Genomic DNA, 23535 nt, shown 5'->3' on the forward strand with positions numbered 1-23535 from the left:
CTATCTTCTCTAATCTAGTGGCCATTGTTGAATTTTCAAAATTTGCTGTCTTCTTGAGTGCTGCACTTTAACAGCATCATCTTTTAGGATTTTAAATAGCTCAGCTGGGATTCCATCACCTCCACTAGCTACAAATATAGTAATCTCTTAATAAATGCTTGTTGGGATAGCCAATACTTTCTGAAATTTTGTTCTTTGCCTCTCAGACCCATACACGGATGACCCAGATAGGCTCATCCTGAATAATCCTGGCCCCAGGTGGCTACTCTCATTCCCCTCTTTTTATGTGGCTGTTAACCTGTCGTTTCTGGCTGCCCCATTGCTATCCCAGACTCCTCTTCATCTTGGAGGTTTATGCATTAGGCACTGGCTTTAGGAAATCCTCACTGACGTAAGAGGAAAAGCCTGGCTGCTCCGTCCTTCTGTGGTGTTGGCCAGCACCTGGGAGCCATATGTTACTTTTTACTGAAAACAAACTGCTCATCTCCTGGCTTTTGGGTTCTCAGTGCAGGAAGTTGTGTTCATATTATAAGGAGATTCTTTAATTGGCATCACAAATGCTCTGAAGTCCTAGATTGTGACAAAAGGATAATCCCCAACACCAGTGGCCTGGATCAGGAAGTTAATATGTCCAGGCAAAGGAGTAGACTCTTTTAAGATTCCTATTTGAAGGCTTCTGACTTCTTTTCCCACTTTTGTGATTTTAAAACCAAATATCTTAGGGGTAGCTGGGTATCTCAGTGGATTGAGAGCCAAGGCTAGAGGTCCTGGATTCAAATGTGGCCCCAAATACTTTCTAGCTGAATGACCCTGGGCAAGTCACTTAACCCCAACTGCCTAGCCCTTACTGCCCTTCTGTTTTGGAACTGATACTTAGTATGGACTCTAAGACAGAAATTAAGGTTTTCCATTTTTTATAAAATGTGTTAGTCAGACATGAAGCCCTGGGGGCACAAAAAAAGGCTAAAACAACACATTGGTGGCCTCAGAGACCTGCTAGAGGAGAAAGCCCAGCAATGTCCACAACCACGAGCATAGAAGGTAGATGTTGTCATAACGGAAAGTAGTCTCATTGCCGGTGGGCAGCCTGCCTTTGAAGAGCCGTGTCCAGACAAGAGTCATACCGGTGTCAATGGAAGGGAATCTGGTGGGGAGGAGGAGGAAAGACCTCTTGGAGGAGGCAAGATTTGGGCTGAGTCTTGAAGGATTCCAGGAGACAGAGGTGAACAGGAAGAGCATCCCGAGAAGCAAGAGACCACCAGTAAGGTCAGCAACGTGGAGAATATTGAGAACTTAAGAGAATAAAGGGGTCCAAAGCCTCAAGAAGTCCTGACTAGCACCAAATAGCTCCCATCAGTGAAGAGGACCCGGGGGTGCATTGTGGGTGGACCTAGGGTCCTTGAGGACGGGGTGCTGTGGGTTAGAGTGGCTGGCTGCCCCCCTGGACCTGGTATTAGGAAGACCTCACTTCAAATCCTGCCTGTGTGAAGCTGGATGAGCCACGGAAGGGATCTCAGCCTCAGTTTCTCCTATCTGTAAATGAGGGTAACACTCCCGTCCCCTGCATGCCAGGGTTACTGGGGGGGGGGTCGGACGATAATGACATTTTTGTAAAGCATTCTGGCAGATTTCAGGACAGAGTCTAGGAAAGAGGTAGAAAGGAGCCCAAGACGTTTGCTTTCTTCCTTTTCGGCTCGCTCACTCGCTCGCTCCCTCGGAAGCCCATTTCAGCCTGGGTCTTCTTGAGAAGGAAGTTTTATAGCAGCAATTGCTTTGAATGAAGTTTTGTCGTAATTAAATGTGATGATTAATGGGCTGTGAACAGAATTGACTGACTCTCTCAAGGGAAGCCTGTAGGAGGGAGGAGGAGGTCACCAGGACCATCTCCTGGGAGTAAGCCCCAGGAACTCTTTAGCTCTCCAGCCTGCCCTCCTTCCCCAACCCTGACACACCTGCCTCCCCCTTGGCTTTCCTGCTGGCATCTTGGTGCCGGCGGCCGTGCATTCGGCCGGCTCTCCCCAGGCACTCCAAAGCAGCATTTTTTCCCAGTTCACATCCACCCACAAAGACAGCCATTGGCCCCCTTGTTGTTCAGCCATCACGCTTGGAACTCCGCAGCCCTCTGCTTTGTTCGGGGGCTCCCCTCCTTGAGGGAAGACCAGAGCTGCCCCACACGGCTGCCGCGGCAAACATCTCCAACGCTTCCATTGTTAAACAGAGGTGGCCGGTGGGTTGGATGGGAAATATTCCAGTTTGGAGTTTGGCTTCCCTGCTGCGTGGACCAGCCCAGAGAAAGGGAAGGGGGGAAGCCCCCGAGCCCCCATCCTCAGCTCTCCTCTCCTGTCAGCGTGGATTTGCTTGGCTGTTGTAGGCGCTCTGCTGTCAGCCACGCTGCACTGGCCGGTGGGAATCATTAGGGTCGCAGCTCTGCCATTGATGCCAGAAACTTTCAGGCATCGCCGCCCCATTCATGCTCATCAGACGCTATTCATTAAGCACCCATGTGGTCTTTGGACTGTGCTGGCCCGGGATCCAAAGCCTGTTACATGGGCTTTATGATTGAAAACAGGAACATGGGCCACAGATTGAAGGGCTCTCGAACACAAATGCATCTGTTCAGGGAAAGATTAAGGACTGCTGGAAGCCCTGTCGCCATTCTGGTCAAAGGACTTTGGAGGTCGAGGTGGGGTGCTCTATGGTTTGCACAGCCCACGAGGTGGGAGCCTGGAGGACCGCCTGGAGGGGGTGCCTGGCCAAAACAGCCCCTCCTTTGATGGAGACAGACATTTCTTGGATAAAGAGAAAACGGAGAACCAAGCCTAGCAAATGGTTGCCTCCCTTCACATGCAGGAGAGATCTTGGGTGTGTAGGAAGCCCACCATAAGGATGTACTTGCCCTTTGGGGGGCAAGGCAAGAAGTCAGCAAATTTGGGGTGCTGGAGGTAAGCCATGCTCCTTAAATTACCTTCTTTTGAGACACACTAAAAATGTAAATCATTCATTCAGGCCTTCATGTCTTCACTTCAGGACTATCCTGTATCCCTTCCACATCCAGGGAGTTAGGAGTGCAATTCCCCATCCCCTTCGGCAATCTGGAAAATCCAGTAAAATGTTTGGCCCTCCCTTCATACCAGAGAAGTCTGAATTTTCTTTTTCTTTTTCTTTTATGGTCTTAAAAGATAAACTATGTTGATGCTATACATGCATTTTAGGCATTTCGGAGTTTCTAAACTTTTCCTGGGTCACCTGCTGGCCTGAGCGTATCATCCACAACTTCTGCCAAATTCCGAAAAAATTCCCCTTTCATTTCCTACGCCAACTGCAGAGAATGAAAATCCCTGTTTAAAGGAGACCCTAGATGACAGAATTCACCGGTATTTAGCCAAAGGGAAATGATTGATCTAGGGCGGTGATGAATTAGTGATCCAACAGAATTGGAGTGAACATTCTAACTGCTTCCTAAATCTCGCTGCTGCTTCTTTTTTAGAGTAATTCTATTTATTTGAGGCGTGCTCAAGTGAGGAGGAGTGGGAGCCTTGGAGATGGCTATATAGGGCACATCGGAGGAGTGACCTAGGATGTAGCATGGTGAAGGCCATCCCAACCAACCAAGACTCAATAAAAGGCTGAGATACCTCTTCAAGAAGACAGCACCCATCATCCCTAGAAAATAGAGCTCCTGCCTATTGATCCTAAAGGGACCTAAATGTATCTCCTGTCCCCCATCCCACATGGATCTCCCCCCTCCCCCATTGTTTCTTAAGGGACCTCCCACCCATCAAGACCTAGGACTGGTGGTTGACTTTCTTTCTTTTTTTTTTAACCCTTCCCTTCCATCTTGGAATCAATACCGTGTATTGGCTCCAAGGCCGAAGAGGGGTAAGGGCTAGGCAATGGGGGTAAAGTGACTTGCCCAGGGTCACCCAGCTGGGAAGTGTCTGAGGCTAGATTTGAACCCAGGACCTCCCATCTCTGGGTCTGGCTCTCCATCCACTGAGACACCCAGCTGCTCCCTTGGTGGTTGACTTTTGAAGTGGAATCTTGAATGATTGATATGAATGAATTATAGGGTATAAAAAAGGGGGCTTAGACTAGGAGGGAAATCTAATGGCCCAGCTTTGCTGAGAGACACCAGTCTCTCTCAATAAATCTGTTTTTGGCCTGGACCTTCGCCTCTTTGTTTTCTTTCAGATTGGCTGAAAAATATTCATGTCAAGACCCAGGATATAGTGAACCTGTGATGGGGAAAATTATAACGTAGAAGGGACACGTGTAGTTCTGGCCTCTCAGTTTCTGCCTCTGCCTCCTTCACTTCCGTACCCAGATCGTCTTTTACATACAGCTTTCTGATCTCATCACCTCCAAACGTGTAGTGACTCCCCCTCTTTGGGCATCGTGAGCCTGGACTTCGCTGGGTTTCCTCCTAGCCCCGCTCACATGTTCTGCCAGGGCTCGAGCTAAGCTGGGGTCCTCTGTTCCACTGCTCTTCCCCTGCCCTCTCCCATCTCCCCTCCAGCCCTACTGCAGGCTCTTGGACAGGGTTGCCATTCCCTTTCCATCTCCACCTGTTGAAATGTTTCCCTTCAGGGCTCATCTCAGCTGCTACCGCCAGACACTGGCACCCCCACAACCGAGAATTCTCTCCTCTTTGCATTTAGGACGTCCATCTTTCCGTCACCGCTATTTGTGTCCGAGGCTCTCTTCCCCCTTCCGCTGAATTCCTTGAGAACTGTCTATGGTGTAGCATCTCTGTTTTTGTATTTCTAGCACACAAAGTGGGCATTTATCATGAAAAACCCAAATAGAGCCGGAAAGAATTGTAGAAGTCATTAAGTCTAACTCGGTTTACTGAGAAGGGAAGCAAAGCCTATCAAGTGACTTGCCTAGAGCCACGTAGCCAGTGAGGCTGAGGAAGAATTTGAACTCAGGCCTGACGACCCACCGTATCAGGTGTTTGATCCTGATTTAACCTAAGTGAGTTGGGATTTTTGGTTTGTTTCTTTTTTAATACCATACTAACTAGGAGGTGGGTGCCCTGCTAGGGGAAATATTTAAACCTTCTGGTAGAACCTGGATTTCGTTCAGCCTTCAGGACTATTCCTACCCTGATTATGAGAAAAGGACTCTTTATATTCTCTCTGGGTTCTTTTTCCTCACCCAATTGCATGCGGATTGGTTTTTAATTTTAAAAAATTTAATTTTTTTAATTGAAATTTTTTATTTAATGAATTAATTTAGAATATTTTTCCATGGCTACATGATTCGTGTTCTTTAAATTTTTTAAATTTTTTAATTATTTTAATTTTAAAAATAAAAACGTAATTTTTAGCAATTACATGTAATGACAAATTTCCACACAAGTTTCCCAAGTTATATGATCAAATTTATCTCCTTCCCTCCCTTCTTTTCCCCCTCCTGGTGCTGGCTAATGATTCAATCTGGTTTATATAGATATTATCACTGCCTGCTGATCATAAACTCCCTTAGAAATCCCAAGATGGATAGAGCGCCAGGGCTAGAGTCAAGAGAACTCAAGTTCTGATCGGGTTTTAGACACTTCCTAGCTTTGTGGCCTTGGGCAAGTCACTTAACCCCCATGGCCTAGCCCTTACCCCTCTTCTGCCTTGGAATCAATATCGATTCCAAGACAGAAGATAAGAGTGTTAAGGCAGGGGAAAAAAAGAAAAAGAAAAGAAAGCCTGAGATGTTCAGAGCCTTGGGCAAAGATGGAGAGAAAGGAGCCAGGATTTCTTTTTTGGTAACCTGCTAAGACTAGCCTGTTCTTCCCCCCTTTAATCCCATGCTGAGTAGCAGAGAAGTCTCCGAGCAACTTAGTCCTTTGTCTAAACCGCAGGAATCAGGGAGAACAAGTTATTTCTCTTCCCTCGCCTGCCTTCAGAGTGCCCAGAGCAGCCATTCTTTGAACAGTTAGAGAATGAATGGGAGAGCCTGATAGTTAAGCCTGCCCCCTTCGCCACTATAAATCACAGCATCCCAGGTCGGAGGTGGAAACTCAGACCTCTCATCCTTCTCATGTTGCAGACCCGGACAAGGCAATGGCCTGCTTAGAATCACCCAGAGGTAGTAAGTCCCAAAGCCAGCATTCCAAGCTGGCTCCTCTGCCTCAAATCCAGTTTTCTGTCCATGTTGCCTCCAGACATCATTTGTTTGATGTCTGGTACAAATAATGGCTCAGTCTGGCTTTTTCCTGGTGTCACTGGGAAATCGTTGAATTTGTAGTCAGAGAATCTGTATTAAAACCCAGCTCTGCCACTTAATAGCCAAGTGACCCTGGGCCAGTCACATACCCTCTCAGGACATTATCAATAAAATGAAGAGGTTGGACTCGATGGCTTCTGAGGTCTGCTAGCTTCAGAGCTACTGTCATAGGAAGGGACCTCAGAGACCATTTAAAGATTAAAAAAAAAAAACAAGTAGAGAGCAAAGTGACTTGTCTAAGGTCATACCAGCTAGAATAGACTTGAATCTGCCTTTTTCCTCATTCCATGGCCTTGTCTGTTCTACATTTTCATCTAAGATAAAGAAAGTCTAGAAGAAAGTCATGCCAGTAGAAGGTATTTTAATCCACTGTCACTTAGTGATGCTGCTATGCCCCTAATAATAATTAAGAAGAATAACTAACATTTATCTGCAACTTACTCTGAGTTCAGCACTGTGCTAAGTAAGTCCTTTACAATTACGTGAGCCTCACAGCAACCCTGGTAGGTGCTACTATTATTATTCCCATTTTACAGAAGCAGAGACTGAGGCAGACAGAGGTTAAGTGACTTGCCCAGGGTCACACAGCCAATAATATGCTAAAGTTTAGTCTGTACTCAGGTCTACCTGACTCTAGACCTCGACCACTTGAAGGACTGTTTGATCAACACTGTGCTAGTTTGTTTATTTGGGGTTTTTGCTGGTTAGTCTCTTTTTTTTTATTGCTTTCTTCTGTTTTTATATTATCCACATTACTGAATATATGTTCCCTACCCCTCCCCCCCCCAAGCCCTTTAGTATATAACAAAAGTAAAATTGAGGGGGAAAGTAGTTCCATGAAGCCATGTAGCCTGCGGTCCAAATCCACCACATTGCTCAGGGTACCATCCCTGTAGTGCCCCATCTCTTCAAAGACAGGAGGGAGGTACATTCTCCCCCACTCTCTTCTTTGGGGCCAGGCTTAGTGATTATAACTTCACAGTATTGGGTTTTGTTGTCATCTTCCCTGTCGTCCTTGACGAAGACTTTCCTGGTTCTGCCTCAGCTCCAGGAATCTCCTCTTGATTCTCCCATGTTCATGTTTTCACACAGTTCAGGAGTATTGCACATTTAAGCACTGCAGTGTGGTGAGCCATTTCCCAGTTGATACACCCACTTTGTTTACTGTTCTTTGCTACCACAAAAAAGTGCCTCGATCAGTATTTTGATATAGGTGGGACTTTTGTGTTTCTAACCGCCTTGAGCCATTATATCCAGGAGCAGGATCCTGGGGCAAGAGGAGACTAATTGGTTAGTCTACCACGAGACATTTTTTTTTTCCATTTTATAAGTGAATAATCTTACAAAAACCAAAATTCCAAAACATAAACCCAAATAAACAAGTGAAAAGTCATATGCTTCCATCTGCATTCTTACTCCAATAGTTCTTTCTCTGGAGATGGAGGGCCTTCTTTGTCATAAGCCCCTCAACAAAGTCTATCACATTTGATTGTTCCACAGTGTTTCAGTTAATGTGTGTAGTCTTCCACAGGTTCTGCGTATTTCACTCTGCATCAGTTCATGGAGGTCTTTCCAGCTCTTTCCAGAATCATCCTGTTCATCATTCCTCATAGCATAATAGTATTCCTTCACTGTCACGTACCACAATTTGTTCCCAATTGTCCCCATCGCTTTAGTTTCCAATTCTTTGTCACCACAAAAAGTGCAGCTATAAATATTTTTGTTCAAATAGAACCGTTCCCACTTTTTATTTCTTTGGGATATAGACCTATTAGAGGATCAGAGGGCAGATAGTCTTTTAGCACCCTTTGGGCATAATTCCAAATTGCCATCCAGAATGGTTGGATCAATTCACTACTCTACCAACAATGTATTAGCGTCCCAGTTTTGCCACATCCTCTCCAACATTTACTATTTTCCTTTACCATCATATTGGCCAATCTGATAAGTGGGAGGTGGTACCTCAGAGTTGTTTTAATTTGCATTCCATGAGACATTTTTTAAAATTCAATTTTATTGATTAATTAAGAAAAATTTTCCATGGTTACATGATTCATGTTCTTTCACTCCCCTCCTCCCACCCCCTTCCCATAGCCAATGAGCAATTCCACATGTGAGACATTTTTAATAGCTCCGTGGAATAGTGTAGCCAAGAGAGCAGTGCATCTAAAGACTAGCCAGTAGTCTACATAGAAAAGGAGACTGAACGCTGGGCTTGAGCCCTGCCTTTGTCACTACCTGAGTGACCTGGGCAAGTGATTTAATCTTTTTCAGCCTCAGTTTCCTCTTCTGTAGCATAAAGAGATGGGACTAAATGCCCTCGAAGGTTCCTTCCAGCTCTGAGATGGTCATGCTATTATCCTTCCCTGTTAAAGCCCCAGAGCGGGGCTGGACTGGGACCAGGGTTCCAAAGATAAGGAATGGGGAAAATAGTAAGAGAAAATAAAAAGTTGGAAATAAGAAGGACCTCACCTGAAGATAAGGGTGAGGGAGAAGATAAGAATCACAGTCACAATCACAGTGTGGGGTCAGAAGGGACCCAATGCTGGTGGCAATGGCTTTGAGTTTATTGAAGACTGGTAGATCGTTTAAAGGTCCATGGGAAAGTGTAACAAGAATGTAGATAATGAAGCTGGTAGGATAGCGGTTGGGGCAGGATAATGGTTCCAGGAACCATTTGGGGTTCATGGACCAGTCAGCAATCTTGTTATGTGAAACTAAAAGAAGGTGGAGGCGAGGGCACTTGAACGATTCTCAGACAGACCCTGAGAATTTGACCTCTGAGGAGGGCTCTCAGATCTTTATCTAAGATAGACCCAGAGATATCAACCTCTGACACTTCTCCAAAAGTATGTTGAGTAACTAAGCCCTTCAGGAAAGGGCCCTTGACTGACCAGCAAGGACCTTCAGCACAAAAAATAGGTAGTGGGCAAGGACCCCGAAGGCCATCCCAGGGAAGAGCTGGGTTCCCAATTTAGTGTCATGTTTTGACAGCAAAGTGTTTAATGCCTAGGTAGTGATTGCCCATCATTTGCCCCTTGAGACGGAAGTGTAGAGTGATGATGCCAAGGAATTTAGTAAAAGGTATTAGAGTCAGGAAGGCTTTAGAACCAGGGTGGTGTCCAACGGGGTGAATGATGCTCTTTGGATGCATTTGCTTGGAGATAGCAGAGACCCATTTTGAGGGTCTGCTTCTCAGGGGCTGCCTACAGAGAGCAGAACCTATCATTTAGCCAGCACCCAGCGACCGGATACACTTCAGGGTTGGCCGGAAAAGGATCAGCTGGTCCATCGGAAGGAGCCCCACATCTGTGTTAGCTTTGGCTTGATCCAGCAGATTTACAGCAGCTGTTGAGAAACAAGAGCTGAGACACCCCCCCCCTCATCCCCCAGTCAAGTGCAAGATCAAATCCTCCCAGTGAGAAGCACATTTGGGGTCATCCTCAAGAGCAGAGGCTGTTCAGAAAGGGCTGAGGTTGCATTTTTCTGTGGCATCTGTGGGCATCCCCAAATCTCATCCCTGGTTCAGATCAATTTGTGACTTCTGTTTCCTCGCTTGCTTTTTGAACAGAATTGATCAGGTCCCTCCACCGTCCCTTTTGATGCTCATGTCCTCCTTTCAAGGGGCTATTTAAAGAGTCCCAGCTTTTCTCTGGCCAGCATTCCTAGGCTGATGGCTCAGACCTCAGCCTTTGAATAGCTAACCAGAACCAGCCGCCAGGAGAGGAGGAGTTGAGACATTGCAAGTAACCCGATAGCCCCTATTTCCCATTCGGATGGTCCCACCCAGCTTGTCATCCTTTTGATTTTCACCAACTTGAGGCCATCTTCCCAGAACTCCCTTTTTTCCAGCTTCCACCACTCAACCAATGACTGGGTTGCCCCTTTGCTAAAGAGATGCTATCCTAAAAACTGGACCGGTTCCCCAAACGGTTGAGGTTTATGAGTGGTTGGGCCTTGTGTTCCATTGGAGGTCCCCTTTGGGGCAAGCATCAGGGTCATCCCACAGACACCTGAGGAAGAGAAACAATCAGGTACTGAGAATAACTTGGCGGTTGGTTCCAAGCCACAGAGATAGGAATCAGGATCCTTGTCTTTGGGGGGTAATTTTATTCCTCTGCAGGTATTTATTACATGCTTACTCTGTGCCAGGCACTGTTTGAGGTGCTACAGACAGAGGGGAAACTGTCAAATCATGCCCTGACCTCAAGGAACTCGGGTCCTAATGGGAAGCGGACAGCGTGTACTTAACTAGGTCTAGACAAGATTCACCCACGACCAGAGGAGAAGCAGGGCCCAGGGAAGGCCTCTTGCTGGAGGCCACTTGTGAGTGGGTCTTGGGGGAAGTCAGTTGGGCTGCTGCTTCTTCTTCTTCTTTTTTTTTTCCTTTTCCTTATTCAAATGGATGGTGGATCTCCTGATCCCTATCATAGACTTCTAGTATCTGATGTAGCCAGGGCTGGCGGGCTGACTTGACTGGCTCATCCCCAGCTAAATTCCTCCAATGTTTTTAGGCTTTAGTCATCCTGACCAGAATGTCAAGGAATAAAAGCAGTGATCTTTGTCAGAACCAGGAGCTGAGCCCAAACTGAACTTTCTTGGGTAAAGAAAAAGCAAATCTATAGAGCCACAATGTAAAGGCGTCAACCCTAATTACTGGGTTTATGACATTGTAAGGGATAGCTTTTATTTTTTTAATTTGGAAAATTTTAATTAATTGATTTAGAATATTTTTCCATGGTTACATGATTCATGTTCTTTCCCTCCCCTCCTCCCACCCCCCTCCCATAGCCGACTAGCATTTCCTCTGGGTTTTACATGTGTCATTGATCAAAATAAGGTATAGCTTTTAAATCTGTATATTGGAAAAGCATATCAGAAAGTATATATATATGGAGGTGACTAGGTGGCCCAGTGCTGGGTCTGGAGTTGGGAGGACCTGGATTTAAATGTAGCTTCAGGTACTTCCTGGCTGTGCGACCCTGGGCAAGTCATTTAATCCTGCTTTTCAAGCCCTTGCCCTTCTGTTTGAGAGACAGACAGACAGATGGGGGGGGAGGGGAGAGAGAGGGGGGAGAGAAAACAGAGGGAGGGAGGGAGGGAGAGAGAGAGAGAGAGAGAGAGAGAGAGAGAGAGAGAGAGAGAGAGAGAGAGAGAGAGAGAGAGGAAGAAACAGAAACAAAGAGAAGGAAAGGGAGGGGGAAGTTGAAAGAGAGAGAGGAAGAGAGAGAAGAGAAAACAGGGAGAGAGAAAGAGGAAGAAAGTAGAGGAAAGGGGAGGGAGGGAGGGAGAGAGAGAGGGGGGGAGGGAGGAGAGAAAACAAAGGGAGGGAGAGAGAGAGGAGAGAAAACAGGGAGGGAGGGAGAGAGAAAGAAACAGAAACAGAGAGATGGAGACAGAGAGAAGGAAAGGGGGGGGAAGTTGAAAGAGAGAGAAGAGAAAACAGGGAGAGAGAGAGGAAGAAAGTAGAGGAAAGAGGGAGGGAGAGAGAGAGAGAGAGAAAGAGAGAGAGAGAGACAGAGAGAGAGAGAGAGAGAGAGAGAGAGAGAGAGAGAGAGAGAGAGAGAGAGAGAGAGAGAGAGAGAGAGAGAGAGAGGAAGAGAGAGGAAGAGAGTAGAGGAAATAGGGAGAGGGGGGGAAGAAAGTAGAGGAAACAGGGAGGGAGGGAGGGAGAGAGAGAGAGGGAGAGAGAAATTGAGAGATCAGATGTTTCCTGGGTGCCTCCTATAATATAATTGGATCGAATAAGGAAGAACTGTGTGCAGAACTTAACAAACTTAAAAATGCTACATGAGTGTTTGCTCTTATTTATTCCTCATAGCCTTATTACATTATCAGAGTGGCACTATGTTCTCAAAGGCCATCCAAATGGATCACAAACTTTCTCTCTCTTTCTCAGCTCCCCCCAGACCAAGTAGGCTTCCAATGAGCCCCAGAAACAAATTCTGCAGATACTATCCGAGGCTCGATATGGTAGGGTGTACGAGACTCCCTGACAGGGGCTGGGTTCTTAGGAAATGAATATTTTGACCCCGGCAATCCCCAGAGCCATCGCCTAAGGACAGAAGAGTTCATGAGCTGTCTGTTGGGAGTCCTCACACCAGTGAAATCTCTGGAAGGATGGAAGTAAGGAAAGAAATAAGAAAGAACTCATTTTCCATAAGATTGATTAAGCCTTGGAATAAGCTGCCACAAGATAGTGGCTCTCTCTCGTCTCCAGGGATGCTTCCCACGTGGAGAGTCAGCCACCCAGGCGTGCCGGGTAGTCGTTCACCTTCCCAAAAGGCAGGGGGTAGATCACAAGGCTCCAAAGGTAACATCTGGGCTTGGGAGTCTAAGTAATTCCCAAATTATAGTAGCCAGTCACTCAGAGAGCTTCCTACCCTACCCTCATCCTCTATTTTGCACAAAGACAGAATGGCTGATTTTTTTTAAAGGATAACTTGAAGAATGGGAGAAAATTAGAGCAGCAGAAACAGAGGTGGGGAAATTCATCACAGCTGAATTCCTTAGAAGGTGAGGCGAACTGAGGTCAGATACGCACTAAAATGATCCGTTAAGAGCTATTTTCTCAAGTGTTCGGTGTACTTTGGAAAGCCCTGCCAGATTGAAGGAGACCATTAACCAGGGCAGTGGTGAATCTTGGCAAGCGCTCTGCACATGCATGCGTTTCTCATTTCCAATCAGCCTGCTTGTGCCCAAGAGAATCATCAGAATGGGCTGATCCGGCCTGCAAAGAGCTCTTCCATGAGCTTTCTGATTCAGACATCAAAATTAATACGTTTGGGTCTTCACAACCACTAGCTTGCATTCCAAGCTCATTCTCTATAGCAGGGTTTAAATGACAGCTAATCCCTGTGTTCTAATTGAGATTGTCTTGTTTTGTTGTTCAACCACATCTCTCTCAGGGCATTTAAACCGAATCCCATCTGGGGTTTCTCTGGAATGTTGCAGTGCTGGTTTTTTTAAGTGGGTGTGACGTCATTTCTGGTCCGGGGAGCCAGCCAGGTTTTCTGGCCCTAAGAAAAAGCAGAGGGGTGAAGGAAGCACTGGAGCCGTGCTCTTTCTGGACCCTAGCCACTGTCTCAGGAGTCGGGGCATCCTTCTACCTTTGCCCTCTAAGGTAACCAGCTAGAGGCTGGTCTAACACATTATCAGATGGTCTTCTGGAACAATCTTGTTCTCCCTGTCTGTCTTCCTTGAACCCTACACTGCCATTGGATTAAAAATAATAATGTGTGTGTGGAGAGGGAGACAGAGACAGGGGGTGGGAGGGAGAGAGAGAGAGAGAGAGACAGACAGACAGACAGACAGATAGACAGACAGACAGACAGAGACAAAGAGACAGAGGTGGGGAGAGAGACAGAGAGAGAGACAGAGAGAGAGAGACAGAGACAGACAGAGAGACGGGGGAGAGACAGAGAGAGACAGAGAGAGGGGGAGAGACACAGAGAGAGAGAGAGACAGAGAGGGGGAGGAGAGAGAGACAGAGGGGGGAGAGAGAGAGAGAGAGAGAGAGAGAGAGAGAGAGAGAGAGAGAGAGAGAGAGAGAGAGAGAGAGAGAGAGAGAGAGAGAGAGAGAGAGAGAGAAGCTGCAGGTTTCCTCTGGCTGTGCTGTGTAGAGCTGGGTTTGCGAAGCTCTTTTTCTTTGAGAAGACCAATACCTTTATTCAGGCTGTCTCCCTATAGCATCATTTCCTGCGTAGAGTAGCCCCATGTCCAAAGAGCAGCCTGTAGAGCTGGCAGAGAGAACCTACTCTTAACGGAGGAAACCCTGTGGCTTTTCTTCATTTCTTTCATTTTTGGAGGTGAATTGGTAGCTTGGATTTCCTTTAATGACATGAGGTTCCGGAATGGTGTGGGAAGGACAGGGATAGGGCCTAGACTTGTGATCACATCAGGAAACAAGAGGGAACTCCCTTGACCAGTGCAAGTGACTCCTTTCTACACTTGATAGCTTTAGAGAATCTCCTGGAGCACTGAGAAATATCCAGGGTCACCAAGGTGGGCCTCAAACTGAACGAGGCCTGGGGAGTAAACAAGCGGAAGGGAAGAAGTCTTCAGTTCAAGGTAGGAAATAACTTCCAACAACTGGAGCTATACCAGAATGAAAATGGGCAGCTTCAGGAGATGATAATTCAGATGCCGCCCATTTCACCAGTTGAGAAGAATCTGTAGGTCTTCCAAAGAGACTCCATGAGTCTGAATAGTTATTGTTCCATTTCACAGAGAAGGAAGTTGAGGCTCAGAGATTCTGATTTGTCCTCGGTCCTAGGACTGGATGGTGTAGGTCTTCCTTCCAATGCAGCACTCTCTCTCTGATCTAGTTCATAATAAGCTTCTTGTACTTGGAGGGTTTCAAATCAAGAGGCCAGAAGATGGATGATGTCCTGGAGAAGGCTTGTGTTTAAGGACGAGGTTGAATTAGATAACCCCCAGTGTCTCTCCTAGCGCTAAGATTCTGTGATTTATCAGTGTCAGAAAAAGGCTTTATCTAAGGTGCTTGTGAGTCTTCAAAGAGTCCAGGGTTTCCCTGGTTTAGTGGACGATAGTGGTATCAGGAGCCATTCTAGATTCTCCCCTGTCCCTCACCACCCAGTTCTATTGATGCCTGACATCTTGTGTAGCCACCTCCCTCTCTCCTCTTCCCCAGCCACCTCTCCAGTACAGCCCCTCATCACCTTTTCCCTGGGCCTCTTGGACTGGCCTCCCTGCCCTTGGCCTGTCAGCTCTAGAAGGTGTCCTCTGCTAGTCCTCGGCCAGAATAATCTCTGACCAGTTGCTACACTCCTGCTTAAACGATTTCAGGGCTTCTCTCTCTCCTTTAGGGGAAATGAGAAATTCTTTATTCTGAAATTTGAAAGAAGCAAGAGGGGCAACCAGGTGGTACAGTGGATAGAGCACCAGGCCTAGAATCAGGAGGACCTGGGTTCAGATGTGGCAAGTCACTTAACTCTGTTTGCTCAGCCCTTTCCCTTCTGTACTAGAGTTGTTACTAGGACAGGAAGGAAGGAAGGAAGGAAGGAAGGAAGGAAGGAAGGAAGGAAGGAAGGAAGGAAGGAAGGAAGGAAGGAAGGAAGGAAGGAAGGAAGGAAGGAAGGAAGGAAGGAAGGAAGGAAGGAAGGAAGGTAATTTTTTGCTGAACAATGGAAAGGGCTTTGACCTATGCTTAAGCATAGAACAGGAATTTCTTTGAGTCATGATTGATTTTAGAATTGATACAATAGAGATACTTGGAATGACAGAACCAGGTCTTGGAACTTCCAATCTCCACCCCACTCAGTCCTAACAGGATTTAGGAAGGGCTGCAGCAAAGGATCAAGATTTAATTATTTGAGAATATGACCTTCAACAGACATGTGCAAAGCCACAGACCCCTGGGCCGAGATCAAGAAGGTATTTAAGCTGATTCAAAGGCTTTTGAGGGCGCCCTCTCTCTCTTGGCTCTTTTTGGACTTCCGTTTTGGAGCAGGCGGTCTCTTGCGTGATGTGAGGTTATTTTGTCTAGGCCTCTGGCCTAGGCACATGTTTCTTACTTGTATATTCTTTAATATTTAACCTTTAATAAACCTCTAAAAAATATAATACTCCTTGCAGAGAGAAACTAATTTCTACCTGCCTCAGTCTCCCCATCTCCCCTAAATTTTAATCTTTACAGAAGGAAGGAAGGAAGAAGGAAGGAAGGAAGGAAGGGAGGAAGGGAGGAAGGAAGGGAGGGAGGGAGGGAGGGAGGGAGGGAGGGAGGGAGGAAGAAAAGAGAAAAAGAGAAGGGAGGAAGGGAGGGAAGAGAAAGAGAAGGAAGAAAGGAAGGACAGGAGAGAGGGAGGAAGAAAGGGAGAGGAGGGATGGGAGGGAGAAAAGGAAGGGAGGCAGGGAGAGAGATTTTTAAATGAGGAATTCTACTCCAGGAAAAGAATGTCTTCTGAGGGCAGGGATGGCTACTTTATGTTTTGGCTTTTGTGTCTGTCTTACTATCGTCAGCACTTAGGAGATGTTTATTGAATTGAATTTTTATTCTTGGCTTCTCAGTGTGATGTCTTTGAGGCTTTGGACTTCTGCCAGTTTGCATGGTCAGTGTCAAACATCAGCAAATAGAAAATGTCGTGGTTTTGAGTGTCAGAGATTAAGAGATCGTGTCGGCTCCTAGACGGTTTCTTTCCTGTATTTATTAGCAAATTGAATGGAATACAAGGAATCGCTGCATATTTCCCAAATAGAAAAATTGGGGAAAGTATAAATATTTAACCTTGTGCTCCAGGAGCCTGTATCGTTTCCACGCTGGGCTGAGGGCACGCCTGGGGAGCCGAAGAGCGTTTTGCTGGATGTGATGACGTGAGAAGCTAATGAAATGCTTCCTTTCCTCTCTCCTTCACCTGGCTGGGGATCTGATGTTGTTTGAAAGCTGGCTAATCCTTGCCCAGGCTGTTTAGATAGAGGGCCTGAGGGGGAGGGAAGGGAGAGGACAACCCCTCTTCCTTTAGCTGTGCTCCATCACGGCTTGGGTGAGTGAGGTCTGTGGGAGGCTTACCCAAGGCCCAGGGGATGCATGGTGGCCAGCCAGGCTTGTGTAGCGCGAGGGGAAGGACGGCGATCGTCCCTCGTGTCCTTCCTCTCCTCCTTGTCTCTCCTCCTCCTCCCAGGCCTGGAAAGCTTGAAAGAACTTGCCTGGGCTTCTCGTTCTCTGGGCACGCAGGCCTCAGCTGCTCTCCAGCAGTCAGGCCCAGAGCGCAGGGCTCGCTTAGTCATCTTTTTTCCAATCCGGCTCGACTCTGATGCCAGGCAGTCAGACAACAAGCCAGGCCAGGCCCTGCGCGGACACTCTGGGGATACGACCAAAGGCCCCCTAATGCCGCCCCGGCTCCTAGGAGGTCCCTCCCTGAATGAGTGAGTGGAGGGATGGATTCTGGGCCCTGACCGGCTTCCTCTTTTTCTCTTGCAGCTTAAACTATGGAACAAATATCGCATTTCCAACATTCCGTCGCTGATCTTCATTGATGCCACCACAGGGAAGGTTGTGTGCAGAAATGGCCTGCTGGTGATCCGAGATGACCCGGAAGGTAAGCCCCGCGGGGAGAGGGAGGACCTCTGTCATTTCCTCGCCCCCATCCCCCACGTAAACAAAGGACAAATGCAACGTGTAAATGTCATTGGCTGTCCTTCCTCCTGGAAATGTCCTTTTCTTCATGGCGATGATTGAATTTTCCCAGTTGTGGCCAATGTAAGTTTAAAAGTCAAGTGTGGGGGAGGCAGCTAGGTGGCTCATCGGATAGAGAGACAGGCCTAGAGATCCTGGGTTCAAATCTGGCCTCAGATACTTCTGAGCGATGTCACCCTGGTCGAGTCACTTCACCACCACCACCGCCGCCCTTGCCTACCCCTTACTGCTCTTCTGCCTTGGAACCAATACACGAGGAGGTTTTTTTCTCAGAGATCCCCAGCTGCCTTTCAGAGCCATGTTGTCAACAGCTGTCAACTCCTGAGAATGACAGGCCTCTTGGAATCAGAGTAATGGAGAGTGTTTGGAAATGATGCTCCAACAAAGCCATACAAGGCCGAGCCCCCTTTGTTAACTCCTTCACCCCTCCTGCTGTGGGCCTGGCAGACCAGAAGCTCCCATGTTCCCCAGAGGGCTGCTTTGAAGAAAGGGCCCTCGAAGCACGAGCCACGTTAGCACCCTGAGCGACTCGGGACTTCTGGCTCTGCCGTCTCTCCTCAAGGGGCTTCCAGCCAAGCATGTCCGCTCTCGTTCAGAGGCGTGGAGATGGGCTCCTCGAACCCTGCGCCGGCAAGAGAGAAGCTCTGGCCGATTCCCCCAGGGCCCAGGGATGGACACACGCAGCGTCCATTGCCTGAGGACTGGCCACCCGAGGAAGGATTATTACTGTTATTTTATTATTTTTTTATCCTTGATATTTCCATAGCAACTTTCATCAACTCACTCTGTTATTGTGGAAAGAGAATGTGAGTTCCAATTCTACCTCTGACCCTTATTACCCTGTGACTTCACCCGCTCGGGCCTCAGTTTCCTTATCTGACGAGGTGGGTGCCAAGATCTCATCCAGCTCTGGATCTGGGGATGCTAAGTAATAAATGAGCCCCCCCTTCCCAAGGTACACACATTTGGGTTGGTGCAAAGACTGACTGCTTGGATCAGATTCCAGATCTTGGGGTAACCGGGGCCTGGGCCCGAGTCTCATTCCCTGCTCGACTTACCCAGGGGGCTGTTTGAGGCTTGTTTCTTTTTGCCTTCACATTGGGGAAGGGGAGAATGACAGGGGGACAAGGCCGTGGGTGCTTCCACTAAGATGCCAAGACTCCAAGCCACGTGTGATTTCCTAAAATTAAAAAAAAATTAATATAAATTTTAAACCAATACGTAGTATTGATTCCAAGGCAGAAGGTGAGAGGTTAAAATATATATTATATATCTATATATTATTAAACATATAATTATATATTATATAATATATAATTATATATTTGCATATTTTATATATTATATATGACATAATTATATAAAATATAAAAATATATCATATGTAAAAATATGTTAGACTACAGAAGGTAAGGGTTAAATATATTGTATCATTTATTTAAAATAAGAATATTAACATAATCCAGAATATTTATAAGAAAAAATGTATATTTATTATTTATATATAAGAATAAATGTATATTTATTATTTATATTATATATAAGAATAAATGTATATTTATTATTTATATTATATATAAGAAAAATGTATATTTATTATTTATATTATATATAAGAATAAATGTATATTTATTATTTATATTATATATAAGAATAAATGTATATTTATTATTTATATTAAATATATAAAAGGTTAGATATATATTTAACCATTATCTTTTGTATATTATGTATATATCTGTCTTAGAATATAGAAGGTATGGGTTAAATATATATTTTTATTATTTATAAAAAGAATATTAGTATGAATATAATTTAGAATATTTCTAATAAGAATGCATATTATGTATTTATTATTTCTATTAAATATATAAAGGGTTAAATATATATTTAACCCTTACCTTTTGGATATAGATATACATATGTATATATCTGTCTTAGAATATAGAAGGTATGGGTTAAATATATATTTTATTATTTATAATAAGAATATTAATATAATTGATAATATTTATAAGAATCCATATTGTGTATTTATTATTTATATTAAATATATATGTTTAACCCTTACCTTTTGTATATAGATATACATATGTATATCTCTCTCGTAGAATACAGAATATATTTAACACACATGTGTGTGTTTAGCCCTTACCTTCTGAATATAGATACACACACTCATATGTATGTAATTAACCCTAACCTTCTGTATTCTAAGACAATAAGAGCAATAAGGGCTAGGCAGTTAGGGTTAAATGACTTGTCCAGGGTCACACAGATCAGAACTGTCTGATACCAGATTTGAACCCAAGATCTCCCAGCACCAGACCTGGCTCTCTCTCCCTGTGCTACCCAGCTGCCCCCTTTCCTACAATAATATTGAGAATGTGACTCTTATACCTTCATGCTAACTTTTTCAGCCCCTGGATTTGATTTAACACCTCACTAGCCCTGAATTCTCAACTCCGGCTGGCACAGGCCATCTGTACAATTCTCCAGATCAGGAATCCTAGCAGAGTTCCTTGGCTGGAAGCTGCTTGAGAAGAGCTGCCCCATCACCTATGGGATCTGCTCCCTTCTCCCTGCTAGAGCTAGAAGTTCTGAATCACTGGTCGCTAAGGATGCTCATGGTAGCTTGAGCTTAGCTGGCACTTTCTTCACACTGGGGCTCTGAGGAGGACCGTGCAAGAATTAATATCCCTGAGGGCAGCTGGGTAGCTCAGTGGATGGAGAGCCTGGCCTAGAGATGGGAGGTCCTGGGTTCAAATCTGGCCTCAGTCACTTCCCAGCTGTGTGACCCTGGGCAAGTCACTTAATCTCCATTGCCTAGCCCTTACCACTCTTCTGCCTTGGAACCAATACACAGGATTGACTCCAAGACGGAGGTGAGGATTTAAAAAAAAATTAATATTCCCATTTTACAGATGAGGAAACAGGCTCAGAGTTTAAGGTTCTTGCTCATGATCTTTTAGCTGGTAGGATTTGAACTCGAGTCTCCTGGTTCCAGTCACAATGACCTTCCCACAAGGCCACAACCTCTGGATCAGATGCATGCCGCCATCAGGCTCGGAAACTAAATGGGACTCCAGCCAGGGTCATGTCTTACATTGCTTGTCCCCTGTTTCAGGTTTGGAATTCCCTTGGGGGCCCAAGCCCTTCAGTGAAGTCATTGCCGGACCTTTGCTTAGAAATAATGGTCAGTCACTGGACAGCAGCTGCCTGGAAGGGTCTCACGTGGGAGTTTACTTCTCTGCCCATTGGGTGAGTACTTCCCCCATCATCCCCACCATTAGTCCAGGTGGGAGAAAGGATTGGCTGCTAAGCATACCGCAGCTCAGGCAGGGAGCTCCCTGGACATGGAGGTTGGCATTTTCCCAGCCCTTGGGGTGCCAAGTGTATTGTTGGCACTACATAGCCATAAAACCACAACAAATACGAAGAAATGACTTCTTTTGGAACTAAATATTCTTTTTTTTTATTTGAAAATTTTCATTAAATTAATTTAGAGTATTTTTCTGTGGTTACATGCTTCATGTTCTTTCCCTCCCCTCTTCCCACCCCCCTCCTGTAGCCAACATGCAATGCCACCAGGTTTTACATGTGTCTGTAACTAAATATTCTTTAGCAAAATATTCCTCCTCATTCTTTCTGGTCAAGCCCAGAATCACCAGGAGGAGTTTTGGGGACTCTCAGCAGTAGCTTACATTCACAGAGCACCCTAAGTTGGCAAAATACTTTTGCCTCACAGCAACCCTATAAGAGAGCCAATATACCTATTATAATTATCCCCATCTTACAGAGGAGCAAACTGAGGCTTAGGAAAGGGGAGGGACTGGCCCCGAGTTACCCAGCCAGTAAGTGTCATGGGTCAGCTTGAAGCCCAGACTCCTTTCTGATACACCAAACAGCCTCCCTGCCCACTGGCTGTCAACAGCATGTAGAGAATGAACTTTAGATCTTCAGAGAAATTCTAAGCTTTGTGTAGTTGGAAATCTTGTGCCTTTGAACTACATTTCCCAGGAGCCCACTGACTTCCTGTCGTTAGCTGCTGACATAGATAGGGGATAAATAGGGCGGTCTTCCGTGGCTAGTTCTTTCCTTCTTGGGTCAGGACATTGGTGGAGTGGGCTGTTTGAGCAGGTAAATTAACCATGGGCACATGGTTTTATTTTGTTGCTTCTAGCGATAATTAATAATATAATATTTGAATTTATTATATATTAATTTTAATTTTTACCGCTTACTCCATATTTGACTTCTGGGAGGAGAGCGTTTATCTCTGACCCTTTCCTAGATCAGACTGGCCCCCGGGTGGCCCTTCTTAGAAATGAAAAAAGGCATTTTAGGGACATTTACAAGCACATTGTGTCTTCTTCATTGTCAGTGTCCGCCTTGCCGAAGTCTCACCCGAGTCCTGGTGGAGTCTTACCGGAAGATCAAGGAGTCGGGACAGAAATTTGAGATTATTTTTGTTAGCGCTGACAGGTAATATTTGCTCTGAAACTGGAGCCATCTTCCTCCCTGCTTCCCTTAAAATGTATGGCACAGATGATGCCCTTCTGTACCTTTTTAAAAAATTAAGCACATTCGTGATCTTTGGAGAAGCCACTGACACATTTCACACTTATTCCTGTAGCTGTCTCACTCGAAGATGAGAAAAAGTCAGTTCCTGACTTGAATACTGAGCCATCTCCCAATTCCCTCTCCCCTCATCTATCTATGAAGGGGGCGGGATGGAACCGGAAGATCTCCAAGGCCCCGTCCAACTCTATCCTTCTTTGGGAATCTGCAAAAGAGCAGAGTGGGGTTAAATGCATTTTCAGCTTTGTTCAGCTTTCCAGTGGATGACAGAGAAGCATGGTGGGGATGGGAAGTGGCCAGATCTTTACAGACTGTTCCACCTGCTTTGACCTGGGACATGGTTTATTTCTTCTCAGCTGCAGTCGGTGGTAGCTGGGGGCTTCTTGACTTGCAAGAAGGGTGTCTCGAATCTCAGTCTCTGTCCCAGAAGGCAGTTCTGCCTCTTTTCATCCTCTCTGCCTCTATTCTCAATCTCTTGTTCACAAGTTGGGACTAAAACCAGCAAAAATAAAGCCTTCTTAGAACTAGGTGGCTCCCAGAGTGACTAGAAAAGGAAATAGGAAACATCAGAGCGTCTTTGGTTCTGGGCAGTGTTTGGAAAGAATTGGTGGAGGACCCAGGAGCGGTATGGTTGAGGGGTGCCGCCCATCTCATTTTTGGTGCTTTTTTCTCCGTAGGTCAGAGGACTCCTTCAAACAGTATTTCAGCGAAATGCCCTGGCTGGCTGTCCCCTACACTGATGAAGCCCGGAGGTCACGCCTCAACCGGCTGTATGGAATCCAAGGTAGGAGGAGAGACAAATCCCCTTCCCAGAGTCTTGGCCTCATGTGCATCCATTCCTCAAGGCTTTTGTGGCTTTGCCTTTCATTGAAAAGAGAAAAGAAACACATTTCCACGTTGTAAGTCATCTTCAAAAGAAAACAGATTAAGCCATTGAAGGGCTGAGGCAAGGTAGAGCCATGTTCTCCCTTCTTATGGTCTGACCAATTAACCAGGTACAAACTATGGGCTAAAAAACCAGGCCTTTGAGAGTTGATCATCTCCGTGTTTTCTGGCTAAAAATGAATGATGTGACCATTCTATTTGTCCTTTGATGAGTATACTCTGAGCCCCCAGCTGGCTGGCCAACTCCCTTCTGGGGAAATTGGTTGAGGCTACATCCATCCTGTGACAGAGCCAGAACTAAATAAGACTCAGGGGTCAGAAACAAGCCCTAGTCTCAGTCTAGCCTTCCTAAGTTTCTACAAATTCCATTATTGCCACCAACTTTAATACCATTCTTTATTGTTGTTGTTTTTTTTAAACCCTCACCTTCCATCTTGGAATCAATATTGTGTATTGATTCCAAGACAGAAGAACAGGAAGGGCTAGGCAATGGGGGTCAAGTGACTTGCCCAGGGACACACATCTAGGAAGTGTCTGAGACCAGATTCAAACCTAGAACCTCCCGTCTCTAGGGCTTTCTGTCCACTGAGCCACCCAGCTACCCCCTTTGATATCATTCTTGCCGCCATCTTTGTGCATTTGGGTATTAACTGCGCAACATTGTTCCACCATCATGCTCATGTGGACCATTTTAC

At 45.7% G+C, this 23535-nt stretch overlaps 1 protein-coding gene across 1 annotated transcript in view; it reads left to right on the forward strand.

Annotated features, from left to right (window-relative positions):
- Positions 1-23535, forward strand: part of NXN (nucleoredoxin) — a 184456-nt gene that overhangs the window by 141413 nt on the left and 19508 nt on the right. The window contains exons 2-5 of the mRNA XM_056819591.1: positions 17159-17276; positions 20502-20635; positions 21759-21859; positions 22633-22739. Coding sequence (XP_056675569.1) covers positions 17159-17276; positions 20502-20635; positions 21759-21859; positions 22633-22739 — 460 coding nt within the window. The remainder of the gene's footprint in view (positions 1-17158; positions 17277-20501; positions 20636-21758; positions 21860-22632; positions 22740-23535) is intronic.

This window comes from Monodelphis domestica, chromosome 2 (assembly GCF_027887165.1).
Source record: "Monodelphis domestica isolate mMonDom1 chromosome 2, mMonDom1.pri, whole genome shotgun sequence".
NCBI lineage: Eukaryota > Metazoa > Chordata > Mammalia > Didelphimorphia > Didelphidae > Monodelphis > Monodelphis domestica.